Source organism: Sebastes umbrosus, chromosome 12 (genome assembly GCF_015220745.1).
Source record: "Sebastes umbrosus isolate fSebUmb1 chromosome 12, fSebUmb1.pri, whole genome shotgun sequence".
Lineage (NCBI taxonomy): Eukaryota > Metazoa > Chordata > Actinopteri > Perciformes > Sebastidae > Sebastes > Sebastes umbrosus.
In genome coordinates this window covers 21400470-21414717 of record NC_051280.1, presented here as the reverse complement: position 1 = coordinate 21414717, position 14248 = coordinate 21400470, and the positions used below count along the sequence as shown (strand labels likewise).

The 14248-nt window shown below is 44.0% G+C and overlaps 1 protein-coding gene across 18 annotated transcripts in view; it reads left to right on the top strand.

The window, feature by feature from the left end:
* The window catches only part of LOC119498852 (receptor-type tyrosine-protein phosphatase S-like), a 75499-nt gene that overhangs the window by 50741 nt on the left and 10510 nt on the right, over nt 1-14248 (top strand). For 8 of the 18 annotated variants that reach the window (XM_037787934.1, XM_037787938.1, XM_037787932.1 and 5 more), the window contains 10 exons: nt 108-309; nt 2867-3003; nt 3232-3376; nt 8151-8245; nt 9603-9856; nt 10097-10184; nt 10419-10637; nt 11504-11661; nt 12580-12594; nt 12831-12943. In XM_037787934.1, coding sequence (XP_037643862.1) covers nt 108-309; nt 2867-3003; nt 3232-3376; nt 8151-8245; nt 9603-9856; nt 10097-10184; nt 10419-10637; nt 11504-11661; nt 12580-12594; nt 12831-12943 — 1426 coding nt within the window. Of the gene's footprint in view, nt 1-107; nt 310-2866; nt 3004-3231; nt 3377-5361; nt 5680-5802; nt 5997-6149; nt 6177-6412; nt 6531-6725; nt 7389-8150; nt 8246-9602; nt 9857-10096; nt 10185-10418; nt 10638-11503; nt 11662-12579; nt 12595-12830; nt 12944-14248 lie in introns of all 18 variants that reach the window. The other 10 variants (XM_037787927.1, XM_037787924.1, XM_037787926.1 and 7 more) reach the window with 4 other exon arrangements.

The following is a 14248-nucleotide window of genomic DNA, read 5'->3' as shown; positions in this document are numbered from 1 at the left end:
GGAAGATCACGTAATGCGGCCCAGTCACTGATGACCTTAAAATCCAGTCCCAATCCAGAAACTCCATCTAGCGGCCTTTCTTTCTCTCTGCTCCTCTGTTGTTGTAGGTGAAAGGCTATCGCGTGTACTACACCATGGACCCGTCCCGGCCCATGAATGAGTGGCAGATCCATAACGTCCAGGACAGCGTGATCACCACCATTCAGAACCTGGTGACGTCGGAGACCTACACCATCCAGGTCCTGGCCTTCACCTCTGTAGGGGACGGACCCTTCTCAGACCCCGTCCATGTTAAAGTCATGCCTGGAGGTCAGTGTGTGTGTGTGTGTGTGTGTGTGTGTGTGTGTGTGTGTGTGTGCAAAACATAATGAGATGAGAGAGAGGAGGAATGCACACCAGTGTTGGAGAGGTGCTGACCATAGTGAAAATACAAGTGTAAAGGAAAATATCGTAGCCACGATGCATAAAAATGATTTAATAATTTAATAACGTTTCGTCAGTCTTCTTCAGGGACAAAAACAGCTCCACAGGCGTTAACTAGGGGATAAGACAGAGGTGTGCTCAATCATGGGGAGGAGTGTCCTCGATCGCATTTACATATTGTTGGAGGAGCATGATTCCATGATTCATTAGGCATTTAAAAACCACATTAGAAAAAACTGTTTGAATCAAAAACTTACATCAAAAAAGTCTACATATTAATATCAGAAAAAAAAACTAGGGCTGTCATTCGATTTTAATCGTGATTAATCGTAAATTAATCACACATTTTTTATCTGTTCAAAATGTACCTTAAAGGGAGATTTGTCAGGTATTTCATATTCTTATCAACATGGGAGTGGGCAAATATGCTGCTTTATGCAAATGTATTTATATATTCATTATTGGAAATCAATTAACAACACAAAACAATGACAGATATTGTCCAGAAACCATCACAGGTACTGCATTTAGCATAAAAAATATGCTCAAATCATAACATGGCAAACTGCAGCCCAACAGGCAACAACAGCTGTCAGTGTGTCAGTGTGCTGACTTGACTATGACTTGCCCAAAACTGCATGTGATTATCATAAAGTGGGCATGTCTGTAAAGGGGAGACTCGTGGGTACCCATAAAACCCATTTTCATTCACATATCTTGAGGTCAGAGGTCAAGGGACCCCATTGAAAATGGCCATGACAGTTTTTTCTCACCAACAGTTTGGAGCGTTATTTAACCTTCTTGGCGACAAGCTGTATGACATGGTACCAATGCATTCGTTCGGTTTTCTAGTTTCATATGATACCAGTAACTTCACTCTCGCTTTAAAACTGCTGATTGCTTTAATGCATTAAAGAAAATAGTGGCGTTAAAACTAATTTGTATTATAGCATTAACTTTGACAGTCCTAGAAAAAAAATATAAGGCCATACAAGGTCAGATCATTTAGGCCATTAGGGAGAAAGGTATTTAAGTAAAAAGCCAAAATCAAAATAAAAACATTATCATTGGTAGATGCTTGTGCATGCTGGTGCATGGATAACAGCTAAGTAATGGTCTTCATTTACTCATGTGCAGGAGAGAAGTGGTTGTTTTTCAGAGCATAAATGACTCATTATTTGTGCGTGTGCATGTATACAAATTTAAGTAGCTTATTGGAGTGTCTTATGTAAAGTTTGTGAGGCAATCCACTGTGAAATGCAACGGAAATAAGCTTGACCTGTCAGGAAATATGACTTCTTCAAAAGGAATAAATTCCACCTGCTGGGACAGAACTGTGGAGACTTATGAAAAGGAAACAGGGATTAGCAGCCAAAAATGTCCCTCGTACCTCGATGCTGCCCGTGTCACTGTGACAGCTGCTGCAAGTCGCAGGTTTTTATGTGATGGGAGGGACAAAGAGATGATTACTCTGATGGTATTACTGGTTTAAACTGAGCTCCTGCTACGCCATCAGATGTCTCTAAAAAAGTCTGCCATTTTCCAGCTCACAAAAGGAATGAGATTATATAAAAACTGCACAAAAATACAAGAGGTTTTGGAGATTTAATGGGTGTACATTTTGACACTGAGAATTAATACATAATTTTTTTTATTCCACTATGACTTCAAATCACCTGAAAAATTAGGTCAGGTTAAAAAGGATTGATTTCCAATCTCGGTAATTTATCCGTGACATTAAGTATTTATGACTTAATAAGCAGCAATTACAGCTAAAGTTAGGAAAAACAAAACTCTGCTCCCACACAGTCGTGTTTGATCACATTTGATTGACGGTGCCATTTCCCTGGCAACATAATTACCATTCATATTTTAATAGTATTGACATTAATACACTTAATAGCCTATGCCACTTTTATAAACACAATTACAAAGTGCTTTACAATTAAAACAAAACAAGACAGAAAAAAGCTACAAAAGTCTCTAAAATAATGAGGACACTAGGCGGGTTATGAATAATACTACCAGCATAATAGAAATAAAAAACAATATTTAGAAAAATGTAATGTAATTAAATGTAATAAATTAAAAAAGGAAAAATAAAAACACAGGGTATAACAGATATAAAATTGACACAATAAAAAGGGATGGTAAATTAGAAAATTAGAAAAAGGCTTTTGAGTAAAAGTGAGTTTTTAAGAAGTGATTTAAAAGATGTGTTATTGCTAAATTCTTGCATGGTGCATGGAAATATTTAGCGTATGTGAGATAACCAGTATTGTTCCAACTTTGACAGATAATATCCTGTTCATGTTGATTCCCATCACTAAAAAGCTGTTGAAGAAAAGAGGTTTTCAGGACCTTAGACTGTAGAGGAATACTATAAATATATATATTTAGATAAAGGAAATACTGACTGACTGTTATGTCTTGTCCCCTTCAGTTCCAGGCCAACCGGGGAAGTTTAAAGTCGGTAAGGTGGCAGACACCAGCATTGAGCTGACCTGGGAACCTGCTTACACAAAGGAGGGCATTGTCAACTATGAGCTGCTCTACAAACCTGTCAAGTTTGGCAGCTTGGTAAGACCTCTTACTCTCCTCTTATGAACCTGTCTGCTGGGCGGACTTCTTTAACAAGACAGAAGGATGAGAGGACAGATAAAAGAAGAAAGTTTAAAAGATTTAACCCCGGCGTCCGGCGCCCACTGTGACTTCTGGTGACAGTCTCGTCTCTTTAATGATTTCTTTGTCGCTCCCCTCATCCCACCTCTCGTCCTTTCCTCTGCTCCTCTTTCTTCTCTCTCGCAGGAGAAGCTGACCTTCGGGCCGAGGAATTCGTACACGGTGGAGGGTCTGAAAGCGAACACGGAGTACTCCTTCTCCCTGGCCGCCATCTCGAGCAAAGGCATCGGAGCGTTCACAAACGAGCTGGTGCAGAGGACGTCGCAAGCCAGTACGTACATACTGTACCTGCAGGCACTCGCGGATGCCACGAATTGAAATTGTATCATGTTTCAGTGTTGTACACAAATCTAATGCAAATACTTCTACACACAAACACGCACAGGTCAGAGTATACTGTCCTCAGCTCCCGGGAACCGTCTTCACATCTCTCCATCTATCTCATTTATCAGCCCATCTGTCCAACCCCACCTCCCATCCATCCATCTACGTTTGACTGTGCCTTTCTTCCTCCGCTCAGCCTCTCGCTTTCTTACACAACCAAAACATCATGACAGATGGAGACGAAGCACCGATTAATGTTTCACTCTTCCTTTTCTTCGCCTTCCTTTCACTTTTTTCCACTCTATCAGTGTCTAATGTCTTTGAAAGGGGCGAAACTGCCTGCCACTTATTGGCTAGCAGCCAGTGGTGAGGAGCATTAAAGGATGTTGCTTGGCCTGCTGTGTTGACAGGTAAGTGCTGGCCAGTCTGTATTTTATCCACGATGAACTTGGATTCTCTCCCTTGTCTCCTTTTCTCTATTTTTTGTTTCTGCACAATCGCTGATATCCGATATACAGTCAGAGTCAAATAATTTGCTCTGACATATCGAGTCAATACATATCTGCCCGTAAGAAGAAAAGGCAGAGATAATGGAGAAAACGGTGCAAGGAAAAGAATCCATTAAGTAGTCGTGGTCGAGAAAAAAGCAAGTCCTGCAGTTCATGGGCGCCGTATGCTGTATCGCTTCATCGGTAAGTTTTTGTCAAGTATTCAACAATCACTCAACAAAGATTCAACACTGTATTCACAATCAGTACAAAATGTGCTAAACACTTTCAGCTGGTTTTTATTTCACTCTTTACCTCAAAAAAGAAAGAGAGACCAGGAAAGGGGGGGTTTCAGGAAAGGGAAGGTGCCAGATAAGCAGACTATTTCATGCAGCAGAATTCATTTCCCAGGGAGGTTATGTGCGCTTTGTTATCGCCAAGCTTTGGTGCACATCTAGATTGTCCCCCGAGGCCAACAGAACAGTGGCTGTACGGCTGAGTGGATAGATACTTGAACCTGTCAGCTATGACTATTACACTCCCACACATACACACATGCTATACACTCCCGGGCTCGCACACAGGCCCAGACGCCTCGGCCATGTTCGCCGTCATGTGTGCGCTCTTTAAGGAACATTATATAGGGGTGAGTGCAGTTCAGGGATCTGTGGTGATGAAGGTGTGTGATTCCTGGCTTTTCTGTACTTTGTTTGTTACAGTATATATGCCAGCCTGCTTCTGATTCAATCCTTGTCTGCAATTCATCATTCTAGCCTGACTTTCAATATCCGTCTGAGTGCCTTTCGCTCCCGGGCTCCTTGTTCTTTTTTACTCTCTTTTTTTTCTTTTCAACCTGCCTCCTAAATCCTGTGTGAGATCTGTTTTAGTTTGTTTTGTTCTTCCCGTTGTGAAGACCTTCCCCTAGTCAGCAGTGGAAAGTCTCAGACCACTCTATTATCCCAAGGACTCAGGGATTATGCCACCGTGGGGGCTGGTGTTGTGAAATGTGTATATTTGTCTGTGCTCGTGTGCACTGAGCCGTGCATCCCCGCTTTAGAAAGAAAGATCTGTTTTTCATTCATAAAAGTGGATCCTTTTATGCCACTAGCAACGGCTAAAGGATAAGATATAATCACTGGGTATCGGTTGCACATTCTCCTTGGGTATAATTAAGTTGTCCACTCAGGGTCGATACTCTTGTCTCTTGGTTTATTTCATTAGGCCCTAAGTCTAACATTATGCTTTTACATTATGTGGTTGCTCTCCTTTTGTGCCTCACTCATGTTTGCCCTGGCGTTATCTCTTTCAGTTCACTTTACCTTCATCTCTTATTGTTTCCTTTTTTTATCCTTATCTCCTATCCGTGTATTTTCCCCCTCTCTCTTGCTTGTTCAACCCCAATCTCTTGGGTCTCTCCTAAACTCCTCGCCCCTTGTCCAATCAGAGCCCTCAGCTGCACCCGAGGGTGTGTCCTGCGAGAGGGCCAGCTCCACCTCGCTGAGAGTAAGTTGGAGGCCGCCTCCAATGGAGGGTCAGAATGGCGAGTTGGCAGGTTATGAGCTGAGATACCAGAGAGTTTCTGGGGCAGGAGGCGGAGGTCAGGGCCGGGAGGTGAAGGTGCTTCCTATCCCGGCCTCGCCGGGGCAGACAGTGTTAGAGGGGCTGGAGAAATGGAGCTGGTACAACATCACCATGGCAGCCTTCACCACGGAGGGGACCGGACCCAGCAGCCCGGCTGTGATTTGCAGAACTGATGAGGATGGTAAGCGTGAACGCCGTAGATCAGACCTAAACAGTATTGATTGTTTAGTTGATTATTTACTGGCTAGACTGTTGCTCACTTAATTAATTCTGAATTTGTGTGTGTGTCTGTGCGTGTGCTTAGTTCCTGGCGCAGCCCCTCGTCAGGTGGACTTCCAGCCGCTCAACTCCTCAGCACTGCGGGTCACTTGGCGGCCGGTGTTGCCACGGTTACGGCAAGGCCAGGTCCGTGGCTACCAGGTGCATTTCAGCCGTGCCGAGAGCGGTGAATCACGAAACCTTCCCCGGATCAAAGACCTCTTGCTGGACGAGTCTCAGGTGACGTCACAACTGAACATTTAAACAATGAAAAGAACGTTCATGTATTTTTATCATTAAACATCCTCCCTCTCTCTCTTTTTTGTCCTTTGACTCACTCCTTCTCTCATCTGTCTCGGCCGCCTGTGGGGTGTGTCTCATCTGTGGGATAAGATGGAGGAGGGTGACTCAACTCAATATGTGAGTGCAGACTAGCCATCCCAAGCACAATGCATCCAATTCATTACACGGAGACAGCTATGAAGTCCTCATTATTGACCACCAGAGATTTGTTTAGTCTCTGATACTTTTTGATCATTTCTTACTGAAGCATAACTGTAAAGAAAGGGAAGAGGAAAGAGATCTGTGTATTGTCTCGTACCAAAAGGAATGAGTTCGCAGTATTTGATGGTGCTGTTGTGCGTTTTCCCCCACAGGAGCTGATTTTAGGAGGTCTGAAAGCAGAGACTTTGTACTCCATCTCGGTGGCAGCGTACACCACCAAGGGGGATGGAGCGCACAGCAAAGCCAAGCTGGTGCAGACCCTGGGGGTTGGTAAGCATATGCCAAGTATACAGTTCAGTGCACTGGATTTAGTAACATACTCAAGAATTGATCTTACAGTAAGCTGCGCCAGCCAGCAGTAAATAAACAGCCAAATCAATTCTAATTCTTCCACAAGATTTACATGATATATGTTTTTATATATATTACCATTGATTTTCTGCTGCCTACCTCGTTGTTTTGCAGTGCCCGGCCCCCCCTCCCTGTGGGTGCGTCCAGGATCTGGTCCATCAGTGGTGGTGCGGTGGGCTCCTCCGGTGGAGTGTTCTGAGTCAGGCTCTGACAGCCGTGGGGCCCCGGTGCTAATCCAGGGCTACCGCCTACAGTTTGGCCTAAAGAACACATCTTTAGACACCACAGTGAATTTCACGAATCGGGAGAAAAACTTCACCGTCGTAAACCTCTCCCCGGGCTCCTCCTACGTCTTTGTCCTCTCCGCGAAGAGCCGAGCCGGCTACGGAGACGTAGTGCAGCAGGAGATAACAGTACCCATGTTCTCACCCTCGGGATACCCCAAAATAACTGACTTTGTAAACGCCACCTGCTGCTCCCTCCAGTTCTCCTGGCTGCCCCCTTTCCCAGAGGAGTGCAACGGTGTCCTCACAGAGTATACCGTATCTTACAAAGAGGCCGCTGGCCCCAAACCCTCTACTGACCCCGGCCCGACAGCCATACAAGCTCCCACTGCTCCCCCGTGGCTGATCACGCTACCAGCGAGCGAGTCCAGCTACATCATCCTGGGCCTCAATCACAGCACAGCCTACGAGGTGCAGCTAAGAGCCCACAACAAGGCAGGGCCAGGCCCCTTCAGCCCACCTCTGGTGAGCCGAACCCTGGCCTTTGAAACAGGTAGGGCTGGCTTTAGGCCACAGGAACACCCCTCACCTTCTAAAGCACTGGTTCAGCTTCACATCTCCGCTCCCTTTACTGTGGATTTCACTCCAAACCACTAAACTGAATGAAGTGTGGGCCAGTTGTTACAGGTCGGCCGTCCGCCTGTGCTACCTCAGGGAAGCCGAGAACTGCAAAGTCCAGGGGAACACGACTACTCCCCCCAACCTCCTCCACTCACTCACTTATACCTTCATCACCTACCCTTCACCACCAGTGGAAGCAGGCTGAATGTTAATGGATGTTTGCTTCAAGAGCACTGCTTATCACAAACCTTCAGGTAAAAGTCAATACAGGGCTCGGATACACAGTATCTAATACGGCAGGTAAGTGTTCAGTCTGAATTAAAGGGAGTACCGGCGTCTGGTGCCTGTATCTGCAGGTAAGCTTTTTTTATCTGATAGACCTCCACCTCCACCTTTTCCAAAGCCTTTGCTGACGAGCTGAATTCTGAGTCTAACAAACACAACCTTACACTCTGAGAATGTGGCATGTCACATTCCTGCAGCCGGTCTGTCTGTTATCTGTTCTTATTACTCTTGACATCCACTCTCCTCATCACCTGCCCATCCTCCTAACCATCATGTATTCTTCCCCCAGTAACAAAGCTGACTGACGCGTCTTCCATTTTTACAGGTAGCAGCGGGAGAGCAGATGTGATGTGAATAAAATACTTCATCACATGTGACTCTGTTTTTTGTTTCTTTGTTTCCTTCTCAGATGTGCCGAGGAATTTTTCTGTCAATCTGGCCACTAAGACCAGTGTTCTTCTGACCTGGGAGTTTCCAGAGAGCAGCAACCCCTATCGCTTTACTGTATGTCCACTGTCTGGTGCATGTACATGTGTCGTTACTGACATACGCCTAGTCTGTCATTTCTTCAGATAGTGTATGAAATAATACAACTAGGGCTGTCAAAGTTAACGCGATAATAACGCAGTCTTCCGGAGGTTGTACCGGGTTCAGTTTTAAAGCTAGAGTGAAGATACTGGCATCATATGAAACTAGAGATCCCTAAAGAATCCATTGGTACCAACCACGTCGTACTAGTTTGTAAATAACGCTCCAAACTTGCGCAAAAATGTTGGCAAAGAAAAACAGGCATTGCCATTTTCAAAGGGGTCCTTTGACCTCTGACTTCAAAATATGTGAATGCAAATGGGTTCTATGGGTACCCACGAGTCTCCCCTTTACAGACATGCCCAATTTATGATAATCACATGCAGTTTTGGGCAAGTCATAGTCAAGTCAGCACAAAATCATGTTATGATTTGAGCATATTTTTATGCTAAATGCAGTGCCTGTGAGGGTTTCTGGACGATATTTGTCACTGTTTTGTGTTGTTAATTGATTTCCAATAATAAATGTATACATACATTGGCATAAAGCAAGCACATTTGTCCACTCCCATGTTGATAAGAGTATTAAATACTAATCTCTCTTTAAGGTACATTTTGAACAGATAAAAAATGTGCAATTAATTTGCGATTAATCACGTTTCAAAATTGTAATCGATTGACAGCCTTGAATACAACATTTGAAAGTAACATTCGTTGGGTGCTTTTGATTATAATACCTCACATGATCATAACTTTTTGTATTTTTAGTATACAACCTGAATTATACTCCCAAATGTTCCACCTGTGGGATGCTGGCTTTATGTAGAATTTCATGGAGTAGTACTATGACAAGTTACACGAATGTTTACTATATATAACAAAATCCCAAAACCAGCACCTCTAAAGTTCTATAATTAGCATGTTTTTTTTTTTGGATGGATTAAACAAACTAGATACAACGTGTTATTTAGTGCGCTTCAGTGGTGCTGGTAGACGGATTATGTTACCCTGGAAGAGCCAGGCTAGCTAAGTTAGCCAGCTGCTTCATTTGCACAACACAAACATGTGTTTCCCCCCCAAAAAATACTTTTTCTATTAAATTTGGTGTAAAGTGGGGCAGTGCAACATTGTGAAGAACCCTTGAAAACTTCCAAGAAGAAAAGAAAATAACTACTTTCTAGGATATATGAGAAAAAATTGTTTTAATTGAGACAGACTAAGCTCAACGGGAGGCATGCATGTTAAAGTATAATAGGATATCGTCAGCATACAGTATATAAATCTTTGCCTTTTACCCATTGTTCTAACTTCACCAATCCTCTCCAATCATCCAGGTGGAGTATAACCGACAGAAGATGGAGGTGGACGCTCGTCTAAGAAAGGCAGTCATCCCAAACCTTCAGGCTGACACCAGCTACGACTTTAAGATCACCGCCCCGGAGGGAAACATGGGAGGCCTTCGCCACCGCATCTCCGCCAAGACCTCCCCGCCAATCATCATCCGCCGCCCTGAGATTGACCACACCCGCGACACCGAGACCACAGTCACCATAATCCTGCCGTCGCTGGAGACTCGTACTCCTATCAAGTAAGATGGAGCTTCAGATGAAGTAGTCTCCGTGGTTTTCTTAGACTTGCTGTACTCAGGCGGTCAGATGATCTGTAAAGGTGTGGGGCATGACGATGATAACACTACCTGACTGACGAGATGTAAAGATGCAGTCTTTAGTGCAACAAATTGGCGAGGAAACGTGAAAATAGTTAGACATGCTTGCTATCATATCAGTGCAGCCGGTGTTATGTTGTTTGTCCTCCTCTGCTCCCACAGGAATGTGTATGTTGTTGTGGTTCCGCTGAGGAGAGCCCGCGGCGTCATCAGACACCTCAAGAGCCCAGACGAAATGGACCTTGAGGAGGTGAGAACCACAACAATGACAGAAACCCACTGATGTCTGTGCCTGGAAGGAGGAAAAGACCTATAAACACACGCACACAATCCAATTTTCTAAGAACTCCTGGCAACGCTTACCCTTTATACTTCCATATCAGTGTTTAAACATTAGTCATAGATATTGGAACGTCTCATTTTTCTTGTCCGTCTCTTCCGTCTCTCTGTTTCTCTCTTTTTTTCTCCCCTCTCCATCCCCCAGCTGTTAAAAGACATCAGTCAAAAGCAGAGGGATTCTCGCCAGCAGAAGCAGGTGGACCTGCGGCGGGCTTACATCACAGCCCGTTTCACACCTGCCACCCTGCCGGCCTTCTTCACCCTGGGGGACCAGCTGGACTACGGAGGCTTCGAGAACCGAGCCCTCGAGGCGGGGCAGGAGTACGTCTTCTTCATCCTGGCTGAGCTGAACTCCACAACCGGGGTACTAAAGCCACCGTGTCGCTTCTCTTACGTCTTCCCGTGTTTATAACCACTCCCTCATTCCCCGCTGCCCGCGTTTCTGTGCTGCAGGCTGTCACTATACATTGTAATCAATACGGCCTCGCTGCTAAAACAATAAAATGCACGTCCGTCAAAGCGGTGTAAGCAAAAGGCAATAACCTCAACGTACTTCCATCACCACTGCTAATAAAGAGTGAGTGTACTACAGTGGCAGTAGAAGACATATTGCCCTGTGCACTGCCCTGGATCATGTATTATGTGCATTTGAATTGGAACAGACGTAAATATATGGCTTGAATTAGGATAGATTTTATTTTTTATTAGACATGTTTTATTAGGGACACTTAGCCCAGGGGATGCTCTTCAAAAGTCCTTCAGAACTAATAAAAAGGCACTTTATTCAGTTTATTGTAATTACAGAGACACATGTAATGTCAGTAAGCTCAGGTACATTCTTTATGATCAAAATATAATCTCATACTCACATGTGCACGTAAAACCAGTCACTGGTCGCTTGGTCACAATTACAGGGATGCTCCTTCAATCTAATGCAATCCAGTGCAACAGCTCTGCAATGAATACTACCTTTGAGGGTTACATTTTGTTGAGTCTTGGTGCAAGAGCTCTGGGATTGACTCTTTGGGGGGCATTGTTATTTTGTCCACTGAGATAAAAATAAATAAAAAATACTGAGAAATACCATAAAAATCACACCCTTCTTTCTGATCAAAAAGAAGTCCTACCGCCAAAGCTGCTATGATCTAGTCCGTTATCTCTAAAACAGAAAAACAAAAACACCTCCAGTGTCTTGTTTTCCTGACTCTGTGCCTGTGTGTTTGTTTACAGAAAATGTACGTGGCCAGCCCCTACACCGACCCCGTGATCGCCCCAGATTCAGACCCACAGCCGCTTGACGCAGGTGACGGTCTGATCTGGGTGGTTGGGCCCGTCCTCGCTGTTGTCTTCATCATCTGCATCGTCATCGCTATCCTCCTTTACAAAAAGTGAGTGGGACAGCTTTGATTATGACTCTTAATGTCAACAAATCCCATGAAAGAACTAGTAATTCATCACTCAATACGTTTTGACTTCTCTGTTTGTGTCTCGGATTAAGTCACCACCAATCCCCCTAGTCATCCTTACTGATTATATAAATCTTAAAAAATACACAAACATATATTTTTATGTTTAAAAGATGCTTAATAATTTCATAAAACAGGGGGGGCGCATGTTTCTCAAATGGGAGTAAATAGTCTATCTGTTGGGGACTATTTTCAGCGACGGATTAATACATTGCATTTGGTGTTCTCGTGAGTATTTATGGCACCAGTATGAGACGTCTGTCTGATTCACTCAGTAAACTACAGTGTCCATGTTTATGGTAATGAAGGAACATGTCACTTATGCGCACAATGCACAATTGTGTGGCTCATTGATGTGTTTTTTTATGGTTTTTGGACAACAATGGAGATCTATATGGACAGAGGAATATCAGGCTTTGGCTACACAGACAATACTTGTCAGTAGAGTAAGGGCCAATTAATCGTTAGTTTTGTTTTTTCAGGGATTATTTTGAATTTTCCGACCTTATTTTTTAAAGATACATAAAGTTTCTGTCTGCGATGCTCTGCACTCCCACTGATATTTCTTGTACCAGTATTGTTTAATTTTCGACTATCCTCCCACAATTGCTCAACTTTCACCCTTATATTCATCAAATTTGTTCCAATTACGAAGTTTGTTCTCCCCCTCAGACAGCTCGGAAACAGTCTGTTCCCGCTATAGGCCCGTGATATCTGCTGCAAACCATCAAGCTTTTGAATGCTAATGCAAAATATTGATTTAGCTCTCTAACAATCTGTCCGTTTCCTTCCTTTCCTTCCTCTAATTATTCCTTCCCCTTGCTCTTGTTTCACTGGAAGCAGCAAACCTGACAGGTAAGATTAAACCAATGTCAAGCTCTTTGTTCGTTTTAACCCCCGGCAATTACATGATACCAGATGCCGTGCAGAGAACTTGTACAAAGTCGTAAAACACCATATCTACTAATGCACTATTTACTCGGTTCGAGTGGCCATGCTAATGATGTGTCACCACCGAGTCTGGTTTTATTTCCTCCCTGGTTTGTTTGCATGTGCTAATTGCCCTTTTTGACTCACCGGTGTTTGAGCAGCAAGCGCAAGGACTCCGAACCCGGAACCAAGAGCCTTTTGAGCAACGCAGAGATGATGGCGCACCACCCGACAGACCCCGTGGAGATGAGACGCATCAACTTCCAGACTCCCGGTAGGAAGCGCGGACCCACACAGTCACCCAAACACACACTTTGTATTTGCATACTAAAGTGTACTTCCCATTGCTCATTATTGGATGATGAAATATTCATGCGACTAATTTTAACTTGAGATTTATGCAGACAAGATTGTGAAAGCACTCCTCCGCATCACAACCAACCTGGCAGCTAGCAGTCGTTTCTGAGATCAAAATGCCCAGGTAGTACAGTCAGTGCTTTGCTTAGTCACGGCTGAGTCATGACAGTGTGACAAAATTTAATCATCTCCGCTCGCCCACAACCCACATGCCAGGCTGCAGAAAGCACATCAGAACAGACAGAAAGCTTATCAAAGTCAAAAAATGATATATGAAGAGGTGAGTGGCGGGTTAACTGTGATCATTTATAAAGGAATTAATTCTGTCTTCGCCAGCGTAACCAGCTCAAACCCCACTGTGAAGTAACTACATGGATTGTGCCGCTCCCAGCCCCCTACAGAGTGAGATCTAACAACACAGCTGCTTTTGGTCGTGCCACCGGGGTCCATGATGCTTCGCTTTCACTTCTTTCACTGAATTAACAGCATCCAAAAAAAACCACACTTGGCCTTGAGGAATTGAATCAGTGTGCTCAGTATATTTTCATGGTTGCAGTTTATAAAAGTCTCGCAGGGTTTCGTGTTGAAAAGGTGGCAAGATGTGTCACCGTGGAGAAAGGTTTAGTCCGTTACGTGCCAGCATGTATAAGGTCAAATGATATCACTTTTTTATTTCATCCATAGGTGAAGGCCTGAAGTTTTTTTTTACATGTCCGTGGGAAGCAAAGTAAAACCCACAGAACAAAGCACTTCAGCACTTCTCTTCTATCATATGATTTTTTTTACTCTCATGTGGCAGCAACCCTGAAGCTCCCACCTCACCCACTTCTCCTCTCCTGAGATTTGTGCTTTTGAGATGCTCGGCAGAGATGAAAAATTTGTTTCCAACTAAACGGACTGATGCTATCTGAGGTGATTTCGGTCGTGACAGGAGCGTTTTGTCGTGATCACCTGGCTGTGGGTTGCTGCGGGAGAAAATAGCTGTTGATATGAGCCTGTTTTTTGAGATCTGTAGCAGCAGAAGGACTTAAACGCTCTTCATAGTGCATCCATCGACGCGCATTACGATTTCAAGGAACATCGAGAATGCGTTCTGACTCCAATAGATTGGGTTTATTGTGTACAAAGCGGTGTTTCTTTGATTTATTGTTGTAGCTATTTGCCTTTTTGAATGGACAATGGATCGCAATAGCTTCTCTGTTCTCGCTCCAGCTGTGAACAG